The 18481-nt window shown below is 43.2% G+C and overlaps 1 protein-coding gene across 2 annotated transcripts in view; it reads right to left on the minus strand.

Annotated features, from left to right (window-relative positions):
• The window catches only part of DMRT1 (doublesex and mab-3 related transcription factor 1), a 95113-nt gene extending 76941 nt beyond the window's left edge, over positions 1 to 18172 (minus strand). Inside the window, exons 1-2 of one of the 2 annotated variants that reach the window (XM_033123781.1) lie at positions 17709 to 18172; positions 14264 to 14447 (exon numbers count right to left, since the gene is read on the minus strand). In XM_033123781.1, the coding sequence (XP_032979672.1) occupies positions 14264 to 14447; positions 17709 to 18044 (520 nt within the window). In that variant the 5' untranslated portion in view covers positions 18045 to 18172. The remainder of the gene's footprint in view (positions 1 to 14263; positions 14448 to 17708) is intronic. The other variant, XM_033123780.1, reaches the window with a different exon arrangement.
• Positions 18173 to 18481: the final 309 nt, after the last annotated feature.

An 18481-nucleotide genomic window follows, 5' to 3' on the forward strand; every position in this document is an offset into this window, starting at 1 on the left:
TCCCAACCCCACCACTTACTCCATGTGTGATCTTGAGCACATTATTGGACCCCAATTTCCCTATCAATGGAAAAAGGTTCCTATTTTATGGAGTTGCTGTAGAGATTAAATGAGAATATAAATAACAAAGCAGCTAAGACACCTGGCATGAGGTAGACGCTCAGCAAATGGGAGCTAGTAGAATTGTAATTATTACTCCACTTCTCAAAGCATCATGCCAGAGTGGGTAATTCAACAAACTACACACTTCGAAGGCAAAGCATAAAGCACTGTCTACTCTCTCCCCTTCACAATGAGGAATTAGGAAAGCATTATTCACAATAATGAGGAGAGTCTCAGTTTGAGAAACAACTTGTTCCGGCCATTCTGGCCCTTGGCAACACAAACTGATGGTGAGAATTACATTTCTTTGCTTAATCACCATTATTCTGCCTTGTGTTTTCAGTTCTACCCAATTTTCCCCTGCTCCTAGATGCAAGCTTTTGTTCCCTGTCAAACTCCTCTCCACTGCTGTAAATAATCTCTCTCCCTCTTTTATATTACCTTTCAAATATTTATAGACTGTTATTCTCCTTCTCTTCAAGCCATACATCATTTTTGTTGCCCTTCCCTTGGATTCTCTCTAGTTTATCTACATCTTTTAGACAAAAACAAACCCCAGGTGCTTCCTGATGAAAACAACACACCCCAAACTAACAACCCTAAACCTAGGAGGCCCCTTATTCAAAAGCCACAAGAAAACTCTTTGATGTGCTTCTTACTCCTTTTCTCCTGTAACTCGTAATTCCATCTCTCAGATAAAAACTGAGGCAGAGCGTGATAAGGGAAACGAACACCTCTCTCACCACGCGGGTGGCTGGGGCTCTGAGGCAGCGGCTCCTAGGGAGGGATGACGTGGGACAGTCTCCGACGTGGCTCCAACCTGCTAATGAGGAACTGTGCGTTGCCACCACTTGTTCATTCCCCCACCACGGCGTTAGATATAACTGTTAGAAAAGCACCCTTGAGACTCCCTTGATGCTTTGTTTGCCCCTAACAAAAAATCTAACACCTGAACTTTCAAATGCACAAAGATTTAGGAGCGTTTTCAAAAATGAAAATTTCTAAAACTACACACTTAAAAATACTATCCTGATCACCAGGCAGATCCCACTTCATAGTGGGCAACAGCGACATGCACCTCGTTCAGCGATCTCACATTTCTTCTGGAAGGTGGTGATGGCCAAGTGTCTGCCTCCTCCAAAAGGTCTGTGCTAACACCCCCTGCTTCTGAATGTGACATGCATGTCCCAAGGTTTCTAAAACATGTACCTTCTGTCCACACAGTGAGGGGCAGCAAGATATTTAGTGCCTTACCTATTTTGTTAAAGGTCACTTCCTCATCTTCTCATCCAGGGTATTTGTGTGCTTATACAACACTCCCCACTGCCTTTAGAAAGGATAAGAGATGGCTAACACTAAAGACATATATTGGCAAAACTAGTAAAATACAAAAAGAAAAGGGAGGCCAAGAAAATGGCAGTACTTACTCTAACTATTCTAGTGCGAGGGCTCAATCCATTTGCTCTGCGTTGAGCGTTAAGATGTATCGCTGAGATTCCTGGCAGCACGGGTGGGGTGGAGAGAAATGTGCTCGGTTACATAATCCTCACCCAGAGAGAGACATAATTCTTGTGATGTCAGTTCACGTAGCTTCATTCTTGTGAAGAACAGTTTACGGCCATAGGAGGGATCCTTTCCAGGCTCATTCCGCTACTCCTCTTATCACTATCTGAAACGTGAGTTCCATGGCAGGTTCTGTACTGCACCACGGCTTACAAGCAATGTTTACATACGTATCTTAGCTGAGCACAACAATTCCGCGAGATAGACTGGACAGACATATATTATTTTATCCATTTATCCTTTGAGGAAATAGACAAAGAAGTGAACTGCTCAAAATCAGAGTGGTGGTGAGGAATTGGGTCTAGATCGTAGATTCTTTCAATGACATGGAGCTTCCTGCCCAGGTACAAAGTTACCGAGATCACAGCAAGAATCTTTTTCTAGGTGCCTTTCAGTTTCAAGACCTTTAATTAAGCTTCTACTACCATATACCATTCTCTCAGGGGGACAACCTGGCACTGCCACAAGCTAATAACAACGCACCCTGGGGGAAACCAACCCTGAACATATTCTGCATTGGCCAAAGAAAAGCAGTAAAATTACTTTAAAATAGTTGACCGATAACATGCATTCTAAGTTCATGAAACACTGGGTAAGAATAAGATTACTCTCCAATAACGACAATATCTGTCTAGATAGTATACCCCACCCTTCAGCCATGGCCATACCCCTTTATTACAGACCACATAGTAATGTTGGAACTTCTAGACCAGAGCACTGGACATGACTGTGAAATGGTTCAATCATTGGGGCTGGTAGCTTAATATGAGATTTGTCCATGGTTAAACTGAAATGACAAGCAGGAGTTGGAATAACATAAGGAACGCCTCAGGTGTAGCCATTCTACGATGCTCTCATGGCCATTTTCACTCAGCCTGGCTAATGACCTGCTAACCAGGAACTAAAAGATCCACAGGCTTCTGCTCCTCTGCTTGCCCCCCAGAGAGTGCAGTGACCAGGACGCAGTCCTTGGGCTCCTATTGTCTCCGCGGTCTGTCCCCAGTTAGTCTCAGTCTGAAATACCAAGTAGCGGGGAATGAATGGGGGATGGGGGGACTGCAACTCGTATCACAAAGGGCCAATCTCCAGAATAAATAAGGACCCCCTAGATGGGAGGGATTCAATAAAGAAATGGGCTAATAAAGAAATGCACACGTGGTTCACAGAAAAAAAATACAAATAGCCTTTAACTGGATGAAAAAAAGTTCAACTTCACTAAAAACAAAAGAAATGGGAATTATAAACTATATTAAGTGTCTTTGTTTTCTATTGCTAAATAACAAATTACCACAAATTTAGTGGCTTAAACAACACACATTTGATATTTTATAGTTCTGTGTATCCAAAGTCTGAGCCAGGTCTCCCCAGGCTAAAAATCAATGTGTCAACAGGGCTGCATTCCTTTCTGGAGGCTCTATGGGGGGATCTGCTTCCTTGCTCATTCAGTTTGCTGTCAGAATTCAGGTCCTTGCAATCATAGGACCGAGGTCCCGTTTCCTTGCTGGCTGTCAGCTGAGGGTTGTTTCAAGCTTCTAGAGAATTCCTGCATTCTTTGGCTCAGGGTGCCTTTTCTCCATCTTCCAAGCCAGCAACAGTGGGTCAAGTCCCTCCCATACTTCAAAACTCACCTTCTCCTGTGTCGTCTTCTGTTGTGGCATCTCTAGTGCACCCAGGAAAGGTTCTCCACTTCCAAGGATTCGTGTCATTAAAATGAGCCCACCTGGGGATTCCAGGATCATCTCCCCACCCCAGGATCCTCTCCCCACCCCAGGATCCTTGACTGCATCACGTTTGCAAATTCCCTTTTGCCATGTCTGCTAATACCCTCACAGGACACAGGGACTGGGGTGTGGGTATCTCTGGGGCCATTATTCTAATGGCCACACCAACGTACAACCCTCCACTTTTCAGACTGGTAAAGCCCAAATGTCAACCTAATATTCACAATGTTGTGGCAGCCGCTCTTTCCAGGGAGTGCCACTGACAGTATCTAACAAAATTACATGTAAACTGGCCTCCAAAATAGACTTCCTGCCCCAGCATCTCTTTCTATGTCTATTACCACCACACCAGTCCACGCTGGTCTCCCCTTTGCCTGGGCAACTACACAGGCTTCACTTCCATCTCTGCTCCCACTTGTCTCCCTTCAAACTACCCTCTACACAGCAGCAGAGAGAGCTTTTAAGAAAGGAAGTCAGATTATGCCATTCACTGCTTCAATACTCCAAAGCCTTCCCACTGCTCTCTTTTCTGGCTTCCATGGCCCTGAGATGCACCCCAGTGATGTCACCCCTTGCTTTCACCACTCCAGCATCCCTGCCTACTTCCTGTTCTAAGCGAAGTCTCACCTGACTGCACTTTCCACCTGGAAGGCTCTTTCCCCAGACCTTGACCGCAAGGGCTCACACTCAGGACTAGCTCCAATTTAATCTCCTTAGAGAGGCCCTGTTTCCCTAACCAACCTATCAAACAGCCACTGTTCCTTCAGACACTTCCATCATATCACTTCATCTTTCTTCATAGCACTTACCACTTTCTGAAAATATCTTGCTTATTTACTGGTGTGCTTGTTTATCAACTGTCTCCCCCGCTGGATATATAAGATCCAGGAGAGATGGATGTTTTACATACCGCTGTATATCCCATGCCTAGAAAAGGGCCTGACCCATTGCAGTCACACAGTGAATACTTGTCAAATGGGTGAAAAATAAAATAGAAAAACAGGAGGAGGAAAGGGAAGAAGGGAGATGGACAATCTTGCTCAAACAGCAGACTTGCCAGCAAAGATGAACTCAATTCAGTTCACCAAACATTTATTGGTGTTTGATAAATCCAATCTGCTTCCCTAAATCAATGCATATTCTGTATTTTAGATATTCCCTCTGGACCAAACCTCTGGACCAGATTTAAGGGTGGTACAAGAATAGGGAGTCATTTTATAGGTGCTGAAATCAATACTGAGTCATCTGTTAGTGTCCACTGAACTGACATTGGATGGCTAAAGCAGTATCTTAGAACTCTTAACTGCCAATAAAAATCAGAATATTTGCTATTACTATAATACTGAATCAATATTTTCTTTTGACAACAAGCTGGTTATTTGCAGTCTAGTTTAGGAGTTTCTTATGCATTTTCCTTTTCTGAAAAGCATGGTCAGTGGCATTGCACAATAAGACCAGAATAGGGATTGTGAGGTCCACCAAGAGACATAACAGACGATAGGAAACTGGGTTTGAAATGTAATTTGGTTCAGCAAATGTAATTTGGTTCAGGGATCAATATTTATGTGAATTTTCTTAGGCGAGTCAAAAGGTTGTCACAGTGAATTTTTTGTAAGTTGAAAAGTAAGACACCGTCAAGCTAAGACAGAAATGCAGCATGTACTTAGTTGCTTATGACAGTGGCAGAAGGAACCCTGACAAGTCAAGAACCAGTGAGACAGCAGCTAGGCCCACACAGGAAGCCCACCAGCACACCTACCCTGCTTCCTTTGCTTCGTGGCACAACACGGAGCACTCCTAGGCTGAGTCCAGATCATCTGGCAGAGGCACAGAATGTATCGGATCCTCACAAGGTGTTAGCTGACATTCCCCTGTGCACTCTTCCCTGTAAACCTCAGTCCTTTGAGAAACTTCAGAGTCCTCATTATCTCAGAAGTACAGATTAGACCAGCGAATAAAACAAAGAGAGAAGTCAGCAATAAAGCAAAAATTTAGGGGCTGGGAGAAGAAGAAAGAGGGGAAAGAAAGGATGCTGACAGAAATAAAAGGAATCATCTTATCTCATGGGAGTCCACAGGTGATTTCAAAGGCCAAGAAGCTTTGAAGAAAGCTGGCCTAGCAGAAACAACAGATGGGTCAGAAAGGTGTCCACAAGATTCAAAGAGTAGGAATTGGCTGAGGGGGTGGTCAACGGAGAGGACTGTTGAGCCAGCAAATAACTAGGAATCCATGGTTCAAGGGAGTCCAGGGGGACACTGCGGAGCAGGCAAGTGAAAATGAAGACACAGATGAGCTTTTTGACATTCCAGCAGTTTCCTACAGCAGCAAAAGCAAGGCTGTTATCACACTATGACAATACCCAGTGTCATGATCTAATAAAGTTCTTCAACGCTACGACCAGCTATTGGCAGTGAATTCTAAGGCAGTTTTTGAACTATTCTCTTCCCATTGTAAGTAACATGAAGAAAAGCTGTCCATTTTCACCAACTCTCAGGTTTTCTCTTTTGCTCTTCACAAAAGATAATGGTCTTCCATTTTTAGAAATCCAACGATAAAAATTATTCCTGCCAAGTTTCTAGGGCACTAGAAGTCCCTCTCCCTCACTCTGAGGAAATACTTGCACCCAAGGTCTGAAAAGTTGCTTTAGCTCTTCAGAAACAAACCAATATTTCTATCAACCAATAGTACAAGAAGGCCCACCGCCAGGTCCCTCAATGGTTTCCTTCTTCAAACACTGTTCCTTTCACTACAAACTATATGCGATAATGAGGTAAAAGAGGAAGCTTTTTTGAAAGACTGACTATTTCTAGTGATAATAAAATGTAAACCTTGAGAATCCTCCATAATCTAAACTTCTGGTCATCAAAGACTCTCACTGGGTTTAAATCTGTAGTGTTTGCCAGAATGAAGGCTTCTTATCCTTTAATTTTAAACAATTTCATTTGAATTTTCTGGAACCCTCATCTATTCACTACTGGGGGGAATGTGCAGCCTCTTTGGAAAACATTCTGGCAGTTCCTCAAAAGGTTAAACAGAGTGTTACCATAGGGCTCAACAATTCCACTCCTTGGTATATACCAGAGAGAATGAAACATACATTCATACAGAAACTGGTCCAAAATCGTCATAGAAGTATTTCTCATAATAGACAAAAAGTGTAAGCAACCCAAATGTCCATCAGCTGAATAAAAAACCAAAATATGATAGATCCATATAATGGAATAGTTTAGTAAAAATAAAGAATACTAAATAGATGGTACAACATGGATAAACTTCGTAAACACCAAGCTAAGTGAAAGAAACCAGACACAAAACGTCACATATCATATGATTCCATTTACATGAAATGTCCAGAATAGACAAATCTATAGAGCCAGAAAATATATTAATAGTTGCCTATGGTTGGTGTGGTGAGTAGATGGGGATTGACTGTAAATGGGTAGTTTCTTTTAGGAGGAGACAAAAATAGTCCAAAATTAGATTCTGGTGATCGCTGCAAAACTCTGAATTTACTAAAAAAACAATGAACTGTATACTTTAAATAGACGAGTTAAACAGCATGTGAATTACACTGTAAGCTGTTAGTTTATGTTTTAATGTTAGCATTTTAAAAAAATCCACATTTAAAAAAGATCATAAAACAAAAACATACACTGAAGAACAATGTGTATTGATCACTAATCTAGTGCTTTAAAACAACTTCAGATTTAACCATCATTATTCATTCATTCAGCAAAGGTTTATTGACCATCTACTATAAAGCCAGGTACTGTACTATTCACATGAATAAAATGATGAAGGAAAGGCAATCCTTGCCTTTAAGATTATATTTTCACAAAGGAGATGTAGATGTAAACCAATCAAATGCTTTTTGTCTTTTACATATGTCGTTACAAAACTAATTTGTGACTTTAAACCCTGTATTTACCTTTTATGTGACTCTAGATGTTTTCTAAATTTCTTTTCTAAATAAAGGTAGGCCAGTAGGCTACTGCCTATGTACTTTGTTATAACTGCTTTATGGAAATACTGTCCACAGAGAATCTCTCAGGCCAATTAATTGTTATTATTTGAAATGTAAGCAAAGACTTCCCTTGAAATAAATAAAATTGACTGAGCCACTACTTGAAACAACAGGCTATCACAATGATAAGTACCATGAAGCTTCAGTTTTTTCTCTCACTCAAGCCTCCAACTGTTGCTTCAGTTGAAGGAATTTTGTTTTGTTAGACATCTGGAAATTTCTGACTCTGAAAGGAAAATTGGGGAATGCTTTTATCTAAAGACCTTTTTAAACCAAATATCTACATTTTCTATTCTACTTGAAATTAGGCGCTCTGTCTAAAATCAAATGTAGCTCATCTTATACAGGTTGCCCGAATCCTTCAAAAATAAACTTTTAAACCAGTTGGGATAAAATGTTTTGGTTGTTCATTTGAATGAAGTGCTTCTCGGTGTATATTAGAAAACTGCAAAGATAAAAACTGAAGTGTATTTTGAATTTAAATAACTCCACGTAGAATTTTGAGAGCAGTGAAGTAACTCAGAATGTACAACACAAGAGTGAGCTCTAATGTAAACTATGATGTTTGGGTGATGATGATGTGTCAGCACAGGTCATCAATTGTAACAAATGTCCCCCTCTGGTGGGGTGTGCATGTGGGGGGGCGGGGTATATGGGAAATCTCTACCTTCCTCTCAATTTTGCTATGAACCTATAACTGCTCTAAAGAATAAAGTTTTTTTAAAATTTAAATAACTCGGTATGTTCAATTGTTCGCGTATCAGTCATTCTTACTGGTAAAAACCCTATGAGGGGGCATTATTCCATTTTCAAACTACCATATTTCATGTTCATAAAGCATTTAAAAGACACAACACAGTGCTCCCCTACTGGCATGTGTGCTCCCTCTACACAGAAGCGGAATTACTGCAGAAGAAAAGTGAAGGAGGGGATCCTGTCGTTATCAGGCACAGACCTGAATGACCCTTCCAACAGAGGGAAGGTGAGTGAAAGTCAGCGGGCAGCGGGCCACAGGAGGCTGAGCTGCCAGGGGAAGGCGCGAGACGGTAGGAGGTGGTTTGATGTGGGGGAGTGTGAATGTGAGTGTGTGTGGAAGTCCAGGGTGCTCCAGAAGGGAGGGCCCCAAGGGAGATAACATTCAGGTCCTTACTTACAAAGGACACATGTGCAGAACCGAATTATCTACAATGCCTTCATCTGACAGCTCTGCCCAGAAAAGCAGAAGCAAAGAACTAGGCAGACCTCAGTGTAAGTACTGGGCAAAACAGCATTCTACTGGCTGCACAGGAGGTAAAGGACAAGCAGAATTTAAAATAAAACAAAAAGGTGCCCAAATTTCAAAAAGGAAGAATGCCTATGAGATTTTTTTAAGTCAGTTGATAATTTTTGAAATAATATATATAATTTCAAAAATTGTATATATATATATATATATAAAATGCTAAAATTAAAAAAGTAAAACCATAGAGATAATGCTGAAGTTGCTATTAATTCATAGTCATTTATAAGCCAAATGCTTACCTTTTTTTCTGGGTGCCCCAAAAATGGTTGGGAAGAAACTATTTGCTAATCAGTGGTGCATCTGCTAACACTGATCCCGCTAGTATAGCAAACAGCAATGAACAGTGCATTTCTTCAAAAGGCTATTTCTTCCACAGTAATACACACAATCATGGATGAAAAAAAGCAACAAAAATCTTCTGCACCCCATTATTTAAGGAACCTTCGGTCAGTGTTTTGTTCGATCTTAGCTAATCTTTGGCTCAGGATTGTAGAGACTTTCTTCTAAGGTACATTATCCTATTTCAAGGAGTCAGTTTTCCAATAAAGAAACAACAGCTTGGTAAATCCAATTGCCTTCACAGTGTCCTTAGAATTCAGCCGATAATCTTGGCAATAATTCTTGGGCCTGTGTCACTCTCACTTTTGGAAGCCAAAAAGAGATAACTAAAAAACTTCAAGGCCATGAAAATCTACTGAAATTCGCTAAGCTACTGCCCTGTACACACTAAACATTAGGTGTTAGAAAGTGGTTAGCAAACTGCCCCGTGAGTGCCAGGTTGGTAGGTTTCACTATCCCGTAACAACTCCTACCACTTCATCTCTCACTAAATCATTTCGAGTCCTAGCCCTCCATGTCTATTAGTATGTAATGGAATACTAGGCCATTAAAACATTCCAAGCTGTTTTACATGAAAGAAAAAAATTACACACAGGTGGGAACAATACACTCCCATTATGTTATACACACAAATAATATACATACACACATATGAAATTGATCAATAGACACATAAGCTTGTACACAGTGCACATAACCCTGGAACGACAAACAGAAGAGACCTGCAGGTTGGGATTAGAAGAACAGTCATCTTTCTTTGAATATGCTTTTGTACTCTAGTAATAGGTACTATTTCCTATAGAAAGTCAAATATCATTTTAAATAAATCCTAGTCTCTGGAAATTGAATAGAAGCGACACATTTGTTGGCAGCAAGCTATCCTAAGAAGTTGGGCCCCATGTGCTGCACCAAACTTGAAGGACGCTCTCCAGTCTGTCAGTCAGTCAGTCAACCTGTCTCTCCCCTTCCTCCCTTTCTCTCTTTCTCCCTCCTTCTCCCTCTATATATTCATGTAGTTTAATTCTACTGGCAATTCTGTTTTCCTCTTGCTCACTCCCCAGCCTAACCCTGAAGTTACCAATCCCAACTCAGGAGCTTTGGTAGGAGCCAGGTGAGCAATGACCATGACCTGATGCTCCTGCTCCACAGAGATGGGCTGGCTGGGGGGAGCCCCTCTTCCTTTGGCAGGGAAAGCCTCCAGAGTGATGCATCCCTACCCACACCTGAGCACATGAATACAACACACATTCCCCTCCCATTGTGTTGGTTCAATACCCCAAAACGACTCCAAGGTCTACGGGTTCCACAGCAAGAAGGCAATCTGCTCACATCCTCCTCCACCCTGAAGCCTCCCTCTATCTTGCTTTCCTGCTGATTCTATTCGTAACTTTCCCTAATGCCACTCTATGAAATACCCTGGGAGAACTTCTCTGGCATTCTGAACCCCATGTAGCCTGAAATGCTTCTCTAAAACTCTGCCACTTTGGGGTATACAATCAAACTCTGACATCCCTTCCACCAAGGTAGAATGCAGGACAGCAGACTAGACCAAGTTCAACTGTGGTCCCCTACAAAACGCCCAGCATTGTCATTTTTCTATCACGGGCCTTTCCCTGTATTTCTCCCCAGGAAGACGAGTGGCTGCAGACTTCTATGACAACGGAGAATGGCAGAGATGTTTGCCCCTAAGACTGTTCTAATTTGCCCATGAACCTTGAATCCCTTCTGAAGATTAAATCATAGCCTCTAATCATAATTGCCCATTTTCTAAGGAAACTTGGGAACTGTTCCCACAGCCTCTCCTCACAGGCAGCTGAAATGGAAAATGCATGGGTTTTGGGACAGACAGGCCTGGATTAAATCCCAGCTCCAGTCAGCTCTATCCTGGGGCAGTTTCCTTACCATTGGTTTCCTTATCTGCAAATGGGAATAGTAATTCCTACCTCACAAAATGTTTGTGAACATCAAATGAGTTCTTCCCCTGTCACTCCTCTGACACACCCAGTTCTCAGCTCAGCCCTCCAGCTAAATCCACCAGATTAGCCCTGACCTCCTACACATTATTTGGAAATTAACCTTAGATAGATTCAAATCCCAAAGCGTACAGATCATGTATCTGTTGGATATACTTCCTTTAAAAAGGAAAGTTTAGAAACTGTTGTTTGTATTATGAGCAACCCAGACAAAAAATAATAATAATAATAATACCACTCCCTTGTTAACTACAGAATCTACAGCCCTCGTATCACACACAGTGACTGACACATACACACACCCCTACCTACCACGCAGAGATTGTGGTCCCACCTCTCACCTGCTTTCTTTGGTGCCTGCTTACCTTCTCTTTCCTTATAATGGTCAAGACTTATAGAATCTTCAAAACCCTCAAAGCCTCAAAACCCACCGCCGCCTTTTTTTGAAGAGGAAACAAAAGGCCCAGAGAGCTTAAGTGACTGGTGCAAAATTGCACAGCTACTTAATGACAGGCAGCTGAGCAACTTCAGCCCAGTGGTTAAGCACAGCAAATTGAGTAACTCATGAGAAGATTACTGAAGAGCTACCACACTGCAAGGCTGTATTTCACAGAACCACAGCAGGCTCTAAAGACATTCTGTGAATCTTAGCATATGTATTAAATATGTAATGGATGTATTGACTGCAAACAGATTTCACAGCTCTTTGATTGATGGGTTTCTTAGAGCTCCTGGACTCTAGACCAGTGCTGTCAAATGGAACTTCATGAGAAGTGGAAATGCACACTATCCAATATGGGAGGCCTAAGCTACATGTACTTACTGAGCACTTGAAATGTGGCTAGTGCAACGGGGGAAGTGAATGTTTTAAATTTTTTCTTGCTTTTTTTGTGTTGTTTTGTTATTGTGGTAAAAAGCACATAACATAAAATTTACCATCTTAACCGTTTTTGAGGGTACAGTTCAGTGGTATTAAATACATTTATAATGGGCATCACCACCATCGATCTTCATAGCTATTTTCATCTCGTGAAACTGAAACTCAAAAAGGAAACCTCATACACTGTTGGTGGGAATGCAGACTGGTGCAGCCACTATGGAAGGCCGTGTGGAGGTTTCTCAAAAAATTATGAATATAATTACCGTATGACCCAGCAATCCCTCTCCTGGGTATCTACCCAAAAAATCTGAAAACATTTATCCATAAAGACACGTGTGCTCCAATGTTCATTGCAGCTTTGTTTACGGTGGCCAAGACATGGAAACAACCGAAATGTCCTTCAATAGATGAATGGATAAAGCAGTTGTGGTATATAAACACAGTGGAATATTATACGGCGGTAAGAAAAGATGAACTAGGACCATTTGTGACAACATGGATGGATCTTGAGAGTATAATGCTAAGCGAAATAAGTCAGACAGAAAAAGCAGAGAACTATATGATTTCACTGATATGTGGTATATAAACCAAAAACAACAAAAGAACAAGACCAACAAATGAGAAACAAAAACTCATAGACACAGACAATAGTTTAGTGGTTACCAGAGGGTAAGGGGGGTGGGGGGGTGGGAGATGAGGGTAAGGGGAATCAAATATATGGTGATGGAAGGAGAACTGACTCTGGGTGGTGAACACACAATGGGATTTATCGATGATGTAATACAAAATTGTACACCTGAAATCTATGTAATTTTACTAACAATTGTCACCCCAATAAACTTTAATTAAAAAAAAGAAAAAAAGAAAAAAAAAACTGAAACTCTATACTCATTAAGCAGTAACTCTTCATTTTCCCATCCCCCCAGTCCCTGACAATAACCACTCCACTTTCTGTCTATATGATTTTAACTATGCTAAGTACTTACGTGGAATCATACAGTATTCGTGGCTTCGTGACTGGCTTATTTCACTAAGCATAATGTCCTCAAGGTTCATCCATGTTGTAGCATGTCAGACTTTCCTTCCTTTTCAAGGTTGAATAATATTCCACTGTATGCATATACCACATTTTGCTTCTCCATTCATCTGTTGACGGACACTTGGGGTGCATCCACATTTTAGCTATTATGAATAATGCTGCTATGAACATGGGTGTACAGATATCTCTTCAAGACCCTGCTTTCAATTCTTCTGGGTATACAACCAGAAGTGGAATTACTGGATCATATGGTACTTCTATTTTCAATTTTTGAGGAACCACCATACTGTTTTCCATAGCAGCCATACCATTTTACATTCTCGCCAACACAGCACAAACATTCCAAAATTTATCCATTTCCTATTTGATGTTGCTATTTTTTTTGGGGGGGTTGACAGAAACCATGCTAATGTGTTTGAGATGGTATCTCACTGTAGTTATGATATGCATTTCCCTAGTGATCAGTGATGTTTAGCATCTTTTCATGTGCTTATTGGCCACTTGTTTATCTTCTTTGGATGAATGTTTTCATTTTATTTCACTGTAATTAATTTAAACTTAAATAGCCCCATGTGGCTAGGGGCTTCCATACTGGACAGTGCTGCTCAAGAACACTATGGAGCTGAAGGTGATGTGGAAACCCAGTGCAGTGAGCGCAGTGAGCTTTGGAGGCAGATGGACCAATTCATATGCTTTCTAGTTCTGTAGATTTAGCCAGTCACTTAAACACACACAATGGGATTTGTCCTACACCTCAGTTTTCACATGTGTAAAACGGAATTCCTACCTCCTCCTTGTAAGAATGAACTGAAGTGAATTAGCATATGTACAGCCACTGGCACTGTCCTAGCACTCTGGAGAGAACTTAAGCCGATGGGACTTGCCTTCCCTCACTTCCCAGCGCCCAGGGAAACTTGACACCTAGGAAATGGCCTTTTCAGAACAGTCCTTGCCAGAGAAATGGATTTTCATGTGCAGAAAACAAGGATCTTTTAGCTCCCACCAAGAGGACCCCCAAATGGAGAGCGGTGGGATTGAGATGAAATCTGGAATCTCACTCCTCTGACATTCTGTTATTCTGACTCTGTCCAGATTCAGTCTTGGCTAATAACCAACAGGAAAGTGAAGCTGTTGAACTTCCAATTCTAGAGTACATGGCCAGCTCCTTGATGAGGCAGCCAAAAACAGACCTGCAGAGGGAGAATCTTTTAAGAAACCCCTCGAAGCTCTGAGTGTATGTAATATGTGGCTCAGGATGGTCCTGAGACTGCTTTCATGGCCACAGCCCGTCTTCTTCCCCTTGCCCAGCCACGATGTGAACCCCGGGCCCCCCAGGGTACCTGAAGCTGCAGTGCTGGTGGTGCTGGCCGGCAGGGGCTGCGAGGAGCTGCTGTTCTCAATCATCAGGCATGGGTTGCTGCTGTTGTTCTCTCTCTTGACAAGCAGCTCGGCAGTGCTGGGCAGTGGGATGGGGTGGCTGATCCCCAGTTCCTCCTCCTGGGCCTGCTGCCTTCTCAGGGCCACCTGGAAGCAGAGGGCAGCGGGTCATCCTCCAGCACACTATAAGCATCACCTGTGCAGCCTCCCGGAAACCACTGAAGCCCCGCCCACCCCAGACGTCAGGATCCATCAGCTCCAGGGTAAGGTCTGAGAATCATTTCTTTTCAAAGCCACCCAGGTATCTATGATGTGCAGCCAAAGCTGAGAAATGATTTACAGCCAGAATGTCTGGCCCACAGTAAGTGCTCAAAAAAAAAAAAATTAAACAACTGAGTATGGAGAGTAGAAGGAAATAAGCCTTGCTAGGAAGAATCATGAAAAAATGGTTGAGTCAGCCAAGCAGAGGAGTTCAATCTGAAGAGCAGATGTCAGCACTGATAGATTAGGAAAGAAGAATGGGATCACTGACTCCTTCGTTCCACAAATTTGTAAAAGGCCAGCAGAATGGGAACAATGACCAGCAAGAGACAGTAAGGTTAGATTAGATCCTAAGGTAGTCTCTGTTTAAAAGGAGAAACAGGAGGCAGGCAAATGTGCAACTCAAGAGTGTGGTACACACCAATTCCTACAGAAGAAATTCAGAGACAGAAATGGCTTGAAGCTAAGACTCAGCCAGAGGTGGTACTGGAACAGGGCCTGGAGTATTAGTAGGACTTGGACACGCAAGGAACCAGGAATCAAGGGAACCAGGAATAATGAGAATAATGGGAACAAGGGAGCAGGGTGTGCAGGAAAGTCAGGAGCTGCTTAGGAAACCCTACAGAGCCCTGTTCTCCAGGGTGAAGGGAGCATGTAGAGAAGTAATAGGGACAAGGGGCTGGAAGCTGGTGTTGAGGTCCCTGGTGAAGGGAGAGGTTTCAGGTGGAGAGAAAGGGAGGACAGGTGTGATATTCTAGGTAAGAAAGAAGATAGACGCTGGAGCTGGAAAGGACCTAACATACCTAAGAAACTCCTCAGGGTCCTTCAATTTATCTTCTTTTAAATAACATTGTTAAAGGTTGAAAAAAGAGGTGTAAAGAAAATAAATTGTATTTTTCCTTTCTATATGTAACAAAAAAAGGAGACTTTTTGTTGAAATTGACTCTTGGTGGTATGGAAATGAAAAAAGTACCTGTACCTCAAAGTCCTGAAGACAAGCCTCAAGTTGAAATCAAAATAGTAAACCAGAAATACAACTACAGTTTATATGTCTTCAGAAAATTGTTCCAAATTTAGAAAGCTGATTAATTTGCAGGTAATTTTACTCATTACAAGAGGAGTCTTCAACTTACAAAAGAAATCCTTAATTAAGATTAAGTAATTAAGCTTAAATCTTGGATTTTCTATTATCAACCAAGAATTTTAGAAACAGAGTATTAGGGATCTTTCAGAAATAATTAAGTACCCACAAACCTGGGAAGTATGTCAATGCATAATTATACCTTGGTTTACACAAATCCCATGCATGCACAAAACACACAAAACACACCAAAACTAAGGATATTTTTTACAAAGACCTCTCAAAGCTTCTTAGGAAATGTTATTTAAACAGCGAAGGTGGGGCAATTGATTAAAAAATGCAATTATTTTAGAGTCACAGCTAAGATCAAACTTATTTTGGAATGACTTAATAGAATGGCTGTCACGTGGATTTGAGAGGTTTCACCTAGAACAACACCAGCCTTCTGGTGTGAAAAACAGTTAAGTTTCTATTATAAAAGTAATCCTGAGTTGCTTTTGTTTCCAACATAAAAAGCCTTTTTCCAGGTTACTGCCCCTACTAATAAAGCTTATTCAAAAAGAATACCCCTACTTGGATAAATATTTTCATTACATTTTTTGAGGAAAATTCCCCTCCCAAACACACTCTCCACGCTATCTGAGCCAACGACTAAACGTTCAGAATATTTTCTACCCACAAATACAACTTAAATGTCCTAAGTGTTTTTCATTGTGATGCATTTAAATGCTACACTGTTTTTTCATCCACTCTAGATTAAGCTAAAAATCTATAAAGAAACCAAGGAAAAAACCTGTATTTCTATAACTGCACTCACAATCTGTGAAGCCAAAATACATCTAGTTTAAAACACATTTTTAAAAACCAAATACATAGAAAATATAATCTTTCAAGCATTTATGCAGTCCTGTTCCACTATCTTATCTAAATCATTTTCAACGGAGGATATTTACACGTTCCTAATCAAAAGTAGCACATCGTTGGTAAATATTTCTTGGGTATCTTTCCAAGTTAAATAACCTGTCTTAAAAGGATGAGACAACTTTTAGCTGGACAGAATGTGTACCATTCCCTTCTAAAAATCCTTGTAGGATATCAACGACATAAACTATCGCCGTTAAGAGTTCAATTACTGTCCTGCTTTTGCCGCTTAAAAATCAAACAAACAAAAAACAGGGACGACAGACAAAACTGTTCAACCCCTGCATTTTCTCCACGGCGCATATTTAAAAGGAAATTCTTAAGAGTGTTTTGAAAACATACTCAAAATAATTTGTACTTGAACAAGTTAGGTCGAGACAGCAAATTTTAAAATGTTGGTAAAATTTCCGTAGCGTTCAAAATGGCTGAGGCTCTCAGCCTGGGTCCTCGCGGGGCGACCACGAAAAGTGCGCCAAGAGCACAACCAGGGCCACGCCACGCCGGCGTCCGTTAGAGACTTTTCCAGAAACACAGCTTCCCGACCGCGTTCTGCGGATAAGCAGCCCGGTCTCAGTTTCGCCCAAACAAGTGGCCGGCGCCGGCACCACGAAGTACCCTCCCGAATTTAAGTGCTGCTCTCTGCTGGGGGGGCGGAGTCAGGGATCCCTGAGGGGTGCGAACCCCCAACGCTCAGAGAGCGAGGTCAGAGATCCCGGGGAACCCCCAAAGGGGCGAACCCAGCAACTTTGCTGGGGGCGGGGTCGAAAGTTCTGGAAGCCCTTCCCCAGGAGAGCGAACCCGGCAACTGTGCTATGAAAGCGGGATCAGAGATTCTGGGGACCTCGGGGACCCTCGAAAGGGTGAACCTTGTAACTCTTTGCTGGAGGACCGGGTCAGGGATTCCCCCGGCCTCCGGAGCCGAGCAAACCCCGCACGTCACTGCTCCGCGGGCGGCATCGGAGACGAGTCCCTCCGAGAGTGGCGTGGGCGCGTGGCTGGGAGCCCCGAGCCGAGCGCGCCGCGGCCGTCGGCTAGCACCGCCGCCTCGCTCTCGACCTCGGGTCCCGCATGGCGCCGGCCTGGCCCAAGAGCCTTTATCCAAAAAGTTCGGGGCCGAACCCTGGTTCCTGGGCTCCTGCACTCACCTGCGCGGCCATCACGCGCTGTCTCTCGGCGATCAGGTTGCACTTCTTGCACTGGCAGTCCCGCCACATGCAGAAGCGCTTGTGGCCCTTGAGCGGCGACGCGTAGCCGTGGTTCCTGCATCGCGCGCACTTGGGCAGCCGCGGGGACTTCTTGCTCGCAGCGCCCATGCCCGACGTCCCGGAGCCGGAGCCGCCGCCGCTGCCCCCGGCGCCCGCCGTCCCCGGCAACGCCCCGGCTCCTTTGCCGAAGCCGCCCTTGCCCTGCGGCGGTGCCCCGGGGGCGTGCGGGGCCTCCGACGGTGCCGAGGGCTTGCTGAATGCGTCGTCGTTGGGCATGTTGCCCCAAAGAGAAGCGCAAGGACTCCGGCCGCCTCTCGGGTCTGGAGACTGCTGCAAGGGAAAAAAGCCCAGCCGACGGCGAGGCTCCAGAGAAGGCGCTGGAAGCGTGTGCACTGCAGCTGGAGGTGCAGTCCGAATGGCAAGGTCGGGACACGCAACGCCCAGAGTAGTGGGGGGTTGTGCCCTTTTTTTTCTTTTGGCGCGCGCGCTGCGCGGAACTTTTGGATACTTTTCAGAACATTCCCGGGACTGCTCGGGACTGCGCGACCACGCCCACCGCCCCCCAACTCTAGCCGCGGAGCTCCGGCCGCTTGCAAGCTTGCACCAGCTGCAAACACCGAGGGCATTGCTCCAGGGCCGCTGCACCGAGGAAGCTAAGCTCCCCAGGTCAAGAACATAGTTGTGCTTGGTAGTCGTGCATGCTGCTTGGAGGA

This window comes from Rhinolophus ferrumequinum, chromosome 12, assembly GCF_004115265.2.
Source record: "Rhinolophus ferrumequinum isolate MPI-CBG mRhiFer1 chromosome 12, mRhiFer1_v1.p, whole genome shotgun sequence".
Taxonomy (NCBI): Eukaryota; Metazoa; Chordata; class Mammalia; order Chiroptera; family Rhinolophidae; genus Rhinolophus; species Rhinolophus ferrumequinum.